Source organism: Tauraco erythrolophus, chromosome 9, assembly GCF_009769465.1.
Source record: "Tauraco erythrolophus isolate bTauEry1 chromosome 9, bTauEry1.pri, whole genome shotgun sequence".
Taxonomy (NCBI): Eukaryota; Metazoa; Chordata; class Aves; order Musophagiformes; family Musophagidae; genus Tauraco; species Tauraco erythrolophus.
The window spans coordinates 5,117,810-5,126,586 of NC_141473.1; the positions used below are offsets into that span (position 1 = coordinate 5,117,810).

Below are 8,777 nucleotides of genomic sequence, written 5' to 3' on the forward strand. Positions count from 1 at the left end.
CCCCCCCCAAAAAAAAAAAAATCAAATCAAGGAAAGCGAAGAATGAGATGGAAATATACAAATCAATAGAGACAAATGTCAAGACGTTTTAAAATGACATTTTCATTAACTCCGAGTCACCATATTATGTCTGGTATATTGAATAAAGTACTTATAATATAATTAGGTATAGCGAGATGACGACTGTTACCCAGACCAGCGGCATAATCTTTAACTACTTAACCACTTGATAGACTCATTAATGGACTAATTGATTAGGAAAAGTGTTCCAGCTCCTCCTCTCCCTGTGAGGGGCAGGTGCTGTCCTGTTTTACCACATTAACCTTTTCAGTGCTTTTCAACAGGGTCGCGACACATTACAAATGGTCAGCTTTAATCATGATGTCAGCTCATTAACCCGGAAAGACCCCGCACTGAAATACAATTTAAGAAATCGTCCTTCATCCCGCTCTGCCGCCCCGGCTGGCCCCGCACCCAGACCCCAGCACCCCTCCCGCGGGTGGGGAGCGGGGCAAGGGGGCTCCGGGCAACAGCCGTCGAGGGGACCAGCCCAGGCTGGGGAGAGCCCCTGGGGGCTGCCAGCCCTCGGTTTCTTCACCGGGACGGGCCCGGAGCAGGGAGGGAGAGCGACTGAGGAGCAACCCCGCTCCCCCGGCAGCCCCCCGACGTGACACCGCAGTGGCACCGCTGGCCTCCAGCTGCCGCCCACGCCAGCGCTCCTTTCCTTCAAAGCCCACCAAGCAGACCGGTGTGCTCCTGGCCCCGTCCTCCCTTCCCCACGGAGGGGGTCCTGCCCGCGGGAGCCGCCCGGGTGGCCATTCCCGGTCCGTTCCGGGGGATCGGTGCCGGCCGGGACAGGATGCAGAGCCGCTGCGGGCAGGCGTGAGCTCTGCCCCGCCACAGCGAGAAAACAACCGGATTTCTCTGAAACGAGTATTTAGGGAGAAACTTGGGAAACCGCCGCTCCGCTCGGGAGGGAGGGAAGGCAAAGCAGCCTCTGCGGGATGCTCGCCGTCGCTGTCGGGAGGGGAGGACGGGCGGGCCGGGCCGGCCCTGGCGCCGCTCCCGCGGGGGGAAACAGCCCAGCCACGCTCTCATTACCATCTGATCAAATATTCATCAGGGCAGGGGCTGGCGGCCGCGTTAGGGGTTTTGCGTGGGGGCAACCCGCGGCCGGCAGCTCCCACCCTCCCCCCCGCAGCCCGTCCCGTCGGGGCACAGATGATCAAACGCCGCGCAAAAGACAAACTTTGAAAGACAGAGCGAACGCTTAAAGTTTAGATCTCCAGATTATTACAATGCTCGATATTAAAGTGGCCCTGAGCAAGCTTTCGAAGGGAGCCTAATAAAAATTGATCTCCGCTGCTTTTGCAGCACTCGGAAAATAGGCTTGTTGAGCGGCCGTAATATCGGGAGAAGGTTCCCTCCGAAATGACAGATGAAGTCATAAACAAGTTTGATCTTGGAATCAAGCTTCGATAAATATTAAACACAGTCCCCTTTACACGTGTGGATTATGATATATGGCGCGTCCAAACTTTAAAATAAGGAAATACCAGAGAAAATGATCTCAATAAATTTTCTAAGTATAAACGTTGATTATGTTTCGATTTTCATTCAAGAGCCTCTGCTGCTCGTTTTTTGGTGCAAATGACATCTCGCAATAGGCTTTTGGGGAAAAGGGCTCCCTATTTGAAAAAGAGAGCCCTAGAGGTGTACAATTTATGTAATCTGTGGCTGGAAAATGAATCGTGTAATTTATTGGAAAACAGAAAGTCATGAAGATTGGATCAGCATAGCCTATCCAAGGCCCCCTATCCATCAAGTTCCAATTAACAACCTAACCAGAGAGCTTTAATGTGTTTCCAATCTAGTGGCCTGATAGACTCATCAATTCCTCTGGGAGAAATTAAGAAAATCGACCGCCCCTTGGCGTTGTAGTGTCATTCCTTTCTGCAACTATATGTCAAATTAAAAACACAATTAAAATTTAAACTGTTTCAATCAGAGGGTGCCCTGCAACCTATGTTTCACTTAATAGAACTTTGATGAAAATCTGATGGTTCCACTCCATCATGAAGGCGAATAGAGCTGAGGAGAGCAAGAGATTCTTTATATTTATTTAAAATATCGGAGCTCAGGAGAGCCGAGACCAGGTGACCAAACCTAAGAGAAGCGGAGTTTTGATTCTCGTCGAGCTGCCGCTTCCCACGCCCGCGGGAGCACCCGGCGGGGCTGCTCCGCACGCTGCCCGGGCGACACGCGTGTCCCCGCGGGGGGACGGGCGTCCCACGGCCCCTTCCAGCGCGGCAGGAAGTGGGGCGAGGGGGTTTTAAATCGGAAGCATCGCGCTGATCGGGAGAGATTGGCTGATTTGAGCTGTAAAATATGCACGACCGGCTCGGCAGAGTCACGAAGGACCTGGGCGCGGATTCCTCTTCCCGCCGTCCCCCCTCGCCCGGGCCAGCCCCGGGGGATGCGGGGTGGGGGGCTGCCCGGTGAAAGGCTCTAGGATTTGTCCCCGCTTCGACTTTATATCCATATAAACAGGTTCAGACGCCTCCGTTGGGCAACTTTGCAGGCTCAGCCCGGGGATGCGGTCCCGGGGAGGCGGTTTTAGCTGCCCCGAGGGCTCCACCTCGGCACCCGCGCACGGCGCGGAGAGGAGGAAGGCTTGGCCGAGGCTATCCCCGCACGCCGGGACACACTTTCACCGGGCCCGTTCCCTTTGCCTTTTTATTTTCCCCACATTTTTTGAGGTGGTTCCTACCCCACAGACTGGGCTTTGGGATAGGCACGGGTCCGGGGGCGGCGGGGACGATGCCCGGTTCCCAATCAGATGGGAGCGGCGAGAGGATAATTTGGATGTGCGAGAACAAACCAAGGTCATCAACACCGCCGAAAGAGCGCAGGAACAATAGATTCATTTGAAACAATATTTTACAGACGTTTCGCGATCAATATGAACTGAAGCATTATGCTGTACCAATCTGTTAATGCTCTTAATGGTCTTCTCATTCCGTTAGCACACTATACTGAGTCGATATAGTAAAGTGATGATTACAGAGACACTTGCAGCATATTTGGGAAAAAAAAAATAAAAATCAAAATACCCCCACGTATTTCCACCATTGTTTTTAAGCGGGATTATTCCCCCGGAGCGGTTCCGTGCGTCCCCACCGTGTGTCCCCACCTCTGCCGCCCGTCCTGCACGTCGCAGCCACTGACAGCGGAATCAAACATTTCCCCCCAACCTGTACCAGAAAATTGGCAAGTCTTTGGATGCAGATTTTTTTTTTTCCTTAAAAAAAAAAAAAAAAGAAGAAGAAAATACCAACCTCCCAAAGTCTGTCGCCGGGAGCGTGCGGCCGCTGGAGGGGCCGAACCGCCGGCGGGCTCCGCTCCGCGCACCCCGGTCCCTACTTCAGTCCTCCGGGAGGCAAAACTCTTCTGAATCCCTAAATCTGGCGGCCGGGGAGTTTTATATCTTTCCCCTCGCTGTTTGCTGTACACAGCAAGCCTCTATTTACTACCAAATAAAAGAAATACATGTATGTTTCGACCACAAACAGGCGAGCTAGTTCTGTTCAGCCGAGCTCAAAACAGTGGCCGAGAAGAACCGTGTTATCTCCCGAATTGCAAACAAAGGCAGAGATTTGCCGAGCGGGGTTGCAGCAGTAAACACAAGTGGCCGCGGAGTTGCTAACAGCTTAGAGGAATGAAGCAACTTTCTCTGAATTACACCACCCTCCTTGCCAAACAGTTTTTTGTCTCTGTAAAATGATTTTATTTTTTTTTCTTTTCGCCATCACTCAAAACGATTGCTTTCACTCCATCCGAGCGCAGCAGTTGATGCGGGCTCTCCAGAAACTTTGGGCAGGGCCGGGGGTGCGGAGGGGGGGGTGTGTGTGCAGGGGGGTGTTTACCTTGGCAGCTTGTCCCGCTCCTCGCCGGCCCTCCCCGCCCGAGAGCGGCTCAGCGCAGCCGGGGAAGCCGGGTCTGGTGCAGAGCCCTCGCTCGCTGGGCATCCACCGCCAAGTGCCATCTCCTCCCTCGAAGGGAGACATTAAACCGCTCGCTTCCCTTTTCGCCGGAGGATTCGGGGGTAGCGTGGAGTTTGGGACAACCCGGCTCGCTACGGATGCGAACAGAATGAAGAATCCCGCTCCGAGGGCTCCCACGCGGGTGGGGAGGCAGGAAAAGCCCGGGACAGGCCGGGCAGTGCCGCCGCAGGACGGGTGCGAGCAGGGGGGGCAACGAATTGGGTTCACACGCCCTCAGCCCACCGCCAAACTTCACCGCGCGGTTTCACAGCCTGTTGTCCGAGGTCGATTCCCCGGCGAATAAGGGCAGCAAGTAGCAGAAAACCTGGGCTCTGATTTTCCTTTTTTCTAAAAAAAAAAAAAAAAAAAATTTTTTTTTTTTTTTCCTTCTAATTAAAAAAAAAAAAAATGCTCCTACCCTAGCCCCATCAACCCCACCAAGATCAAACCTCCCCCTGGGAAATGCCCCTGGCGGTGCCGGGACGTGCAGGACGGGCCGATGCCCGCTGTCCGCGCTGGGCCCGCCGGTGCCCGCACCCGCGTAAGGTCCGCGCTGCGGGGGACGGAGCCGCGCAGGCGGGGGGCGACTGCCGGGGAAGGGCCGGGATTATCCGGAATCGTTTTCTGGGCACCGACCACAAATATATGTGTTGGGTTTTTTGTGTTTTTTTTTTTTTTTTTTTCCCTTGCCGTTTGATAACATCGTGCTACCGCGCTGTAAAATGGAAAGACGTATTTGTTCTTACAACAATATTTTTAATGAGCTGCAAGCGACTTGTCCCAAAGTTAGTACTGCAAACACAAAAGGCATCACTCTGTTTGCAGGCGACACAGCGAGCAGCGTATTTTGACTCCGAAACTCTGTTTATTTTTCACTTACGACCCATTGCCAGGGTTTTTATCCCAAACGAAAAGAAAATGTAGGATGATCTTTTCGCAACGCTGTGTTTGATTTTGATTTCCTTGGCCCGAATTCCTGCCCTCGGCGCTATAAACACGTCGATTCGGGCCAATCTTCGGGAAGCGGAGAACGATCCTATCTCGAAATCACCCTGACGGGTGGATTAACACGAGTGGCGGCTCCGGCCGCGGGCAGAGGGCGCAGCTTTTTTTTTTTGGGGGTGGGGGGGGACACACGACACCCTGGGGTGCCTTTGGGCAAATCCCCCGGAGAAGGGGGGAGAAGGGGAAGGGCAGCTCCGACCCTCGCAGGGAGGCGAAGCAGCCGACGAGGGATGAGAAAGGGGCGGACAGAAGTTCAAGGGAAGCCCCCGGTGGGAAGAGACAGACCCCCCCCTCCACAGCCGCCCCCCTCGCCCGGCCCGGGGGGGCTCTCTGAGGGTCTGGGACCCCCCACTCGGGGTTACCCAGCCGCGATGTCACCGGCTGCCGCGGAGCTGGGAAAGGACACCCCGTCGATCTGCTCCCCGTCGGAGGGGGCATCGGGACACCTGCCCCCCGAGGAGCCCCGGCGGGGACGGCTCCGCGCCCGCCACCCCCGCCAGAAGCCCCGGCCGAGCAGGGCGGCAGCGCTCCCACAAAACGCTTTGGTTTTTTGGTTTTTGGTTTTTTTTTTGAAGCCACACTTCAAAAATGATAAGGAACGGGTTTTATTGATTTTTTTTTCCACCACAACATTAAGTTTATAACAATATAGGCTGTTTTAAAAATAGGACCGATCCCTAAGCAGAAAGCGAGAGGGCAGAGAGTACAACTGAAAGGGAGGGGGGAAATTAAATAAAATAAAGAAAAGAAATCAACCCAAACCCTTGGGAAGACAGCAAACAATTGCCAGACAACAGGTGAGCGGACACTAAGACAGAGAGACTAAAGGTGTCCACTCCTCACTGGATTTCTGTCTATTAAAATCCACATACTCGATGGACATTAGAAGAAAACTGTACATCATATCAAATAAATTAAAATTACCCTAAAGTTGATTGTCCTTCACTTAAAGCGCCCAGCTCATCGAATCTCCCTTATTTATTCACATAAACTGGGCTGATGCTTATTCCCATACCCTGCTCCTCTCTTCTCACTTTCCTTCGCTCTTAATTCCTTTTTTTTAAAAAAAATTATTTTGTACAACATGAACGAACGCAATTATACAGTGCTAAAACCCCTTTCCTCACCATTCAAATAAAAGCAGTGCTTTAAGAATCGTCGTACAATATTGCACAGTTCGAAAGTACAATAATAATAATAATAGTAAAATCAGTATTACAAAAGAAAGCAAAAGGGTACAGATTTTTTTTTCCCAAAATATCGAAATAACTTTACAAGAAAAAAAAAATACCAACAAAAAAAACACAAACAAAAAACCCCAAACAACCCAACAACTAGGAAAACAAGAATTATAAACAAGAATTAAAAATATCTAAGTAAACGATAATAAATAAGGGTGACTCAAAGCGTGAGGGTGTGTTTAACCGTCCACTTTGAGGCTGTGTTTCTTGCTCCTTGTAAAGTCCCACGACAGAAACCGAAAGGTACAAAATATGGAAAAGCAAAGAGGCAAATCGGTACCGAGGGCTGCTAAATGAAAAGCCGCAGTCGATGAAGTTTGAGTCACGACAGGATCAGAAGCCTGAACAATTTGGAGGCAGAAGGAGAGGTTCGAAAGGAACAGAAATTGAGCTTCCCGTTAGCGTTTGGCAAATCTCGAGGAGCGGCCTGGGATCATTCTTTTTTTTGTTGTTTTTTTAATTATTATCCTTTTTTTTTTTTCCTTTTTTTTTTTTCTTACAAAAATAAAACTAAAGCCACAGAGACCATCGGGGTTTTTGTCCGCGTTACAAAAGGTGTGACAGCTCCAGGGTTCTCTATAAGTTCGCGCTTTCGTTTTCCTTATTTTCCTTTCCCTCCCTCCGTTTTTTTTTTTTGTTTTGTTTGTTTGTTTGTTTGTTTTTTCCCCCCTAAATTTCTGTGACTTTTCTCCTAGCACCACCCGCCGAGGGGTCCCCCCACCCCCGCACCCTTCTCCTCCCCCCTCCCCGCTCCGCAGACGCCGGCCGGGTGAACCGCAAGAGTGGCTGGAGTACTTACAAGCGGGCCGGTGACTTGCGCGCCTCTCCGCGCCCTTCCGCGCAGGGGCAGCGGGCGGGCTCAGACGGGCCGCAGGAGCGGCACGGAGGTGACCACGGGGTGGGAATAGTAGACGGGGTGAGGGAAGGTGAGCAGGGGCTGGGTGCCGGGGGCTCCGCCGCCCCCCGCGCCCCCCTCCGCGCCCGAGTTCTCGTGGTAGAGGATGGGGACGCGGACGATGCGCTGCGCGGCGGCGTGGCTGAGGTTGGCCGCCTCCAGCTCGGCCGCCAGCTGCCTCTTCCACTTGTTGCGGCGATTTTGGAACCAAATCTTCACCTGGGTCTCTGTCAGGTGGAGGGAGGCGGCCAGGCCGGCCCGCTCCGAGCTGCTCAGGTAGCGCTTCATGTCGAAGGTGGACTCCAGCTGGAAGACCTGGCTGCGGCTGAACACCGTGCGCGTCTTCTTCTTGCGGCAGGGCTTCTTCTCCGGGCTCTCCTCCCGCTTCTTCCAGTCCTCCGCGCCTCCCTCCTTCTTCGCCTCCTCCGAGTCGCTCTCCTCCAGGACGATCTCGTCGGGGCTCTTGGAGTCCAGCTCCTTCTGCTCCCCCTCCGCCTTCAGCAGCGGTTCCGGGGAGTCGCGGTCGGTGCCCGAGGCGGGGGACGAGTCCCTCAGCAGGGATTTCTCGGCGGCTGGAGGAGAAGGGCGAGGGAGCAGGGGGGATAAGGGACACAAAGAGACACCTTCACCGCCCGGCCCCCGCGCCCCGTCGGGGGCACCAGGACGAGCCGGCCGGACCCCCGCGTCGCCCCGTCGCCAGCTCCCCCCCCCCCCCCGCCCCCGGTGCCCGCCGCTGCCCCGCCGGGGAGGGAGGGGGGAGCGGTACCTTCCGTGCGGGGCAGGTGGGCTCCGGCCGGCGTCAGGGCGTAGGGATACCACCAGGTCTGGGCGCGCTCCAGGCAGTGGGCGCTCAGGGCGAAGCGCGGCGCCGGGATCTCGAAGCGGGGGAAGGCGAGGTCGCCCACCTGCGAGAGGGCGAAGCCGGCGCCGTCCACCGCCGCCTTGCCCGAGGGGGCGAACAGAGCCCGCGGCTGCTTCGGGGGAGCCTTCGGGGGGTCGCCGTTGAGTAGGTTCTTGATGTAGAAGGACTCCTTGGGGGGCGGCGGCGGGGCGCTGGGCGGCTCCTGCCCGGTCTCCGGCATCCTCCGGTGCCCGCCCGGCTCCTGCCCGCCGCTGGCCCCGCTGCCCGCGCCCGGCGCGCAGGTGGCGGCTCCCGGCAGCGCGGGGGAGAGGCGCGGCGGGGCGGCGTGGGAGCGCGGCGGCGGGGCCGGCCGGGGGCCCCTCGCATGGGGGGGCGGCAGGGCGGGGGGCCGAGGGGACCCGCTCAGCCCGCGGCACCGGGGGGCTGCTGCGGGCAGGCGGAGAGCCGGGGTCGTCGCTGCCGCCGCCGCCGCCGCCTCCCGCCGCCGCTGCTGCTGCGTCAACCTGGCGCCGGATGCTAATGATGAAATCAAAATGTCATCCAAGTTAAACGCGGGGAGCACACGGCGATTGGGCACGCACAATGGCAAATGGGATTAGGCGGGGAGGCAGCCGGGAGGAGAAGGCTCCGCGCAGCCCCTGCCCGCAGCCGCCGCGGCCCCGGCCCCCCCTGCGACGTGCTGCTGTGGCTGGAGGCTACGAGCGCCCGCCCGTTATTGGCTTTATATAGTC

General features: G+C 55.7%; 1 protein-coding gene across 1 annotated transcript; it reads right to left on the minus strand.

The window, feature by feature from the left end:
- Nucleotides 1-7,148: 7,148 nt before the first annotated feature.
- On the minus strand, nucleotides 7,149-8,266 carry HMX3 (H6 family homeobox 3). The gene is made up of 2 exons (XM_086616777.1): nucleotides 7,951-8,266; nucleotides 7,149-7,756 (listed from the first exon to the last, which is right to left on the minus strand). Exons 1-2 carry the CDS (start codon nucleotides 8,264-8,266, stop codon nucleotides 7,149-7,151), a joined length of 924 nt encoding a protein of 307 aa, XP_086472903.1.
- Between the last annotated feature and the right edge of the window lie 511 nt (nucleotides 8,267-8,777).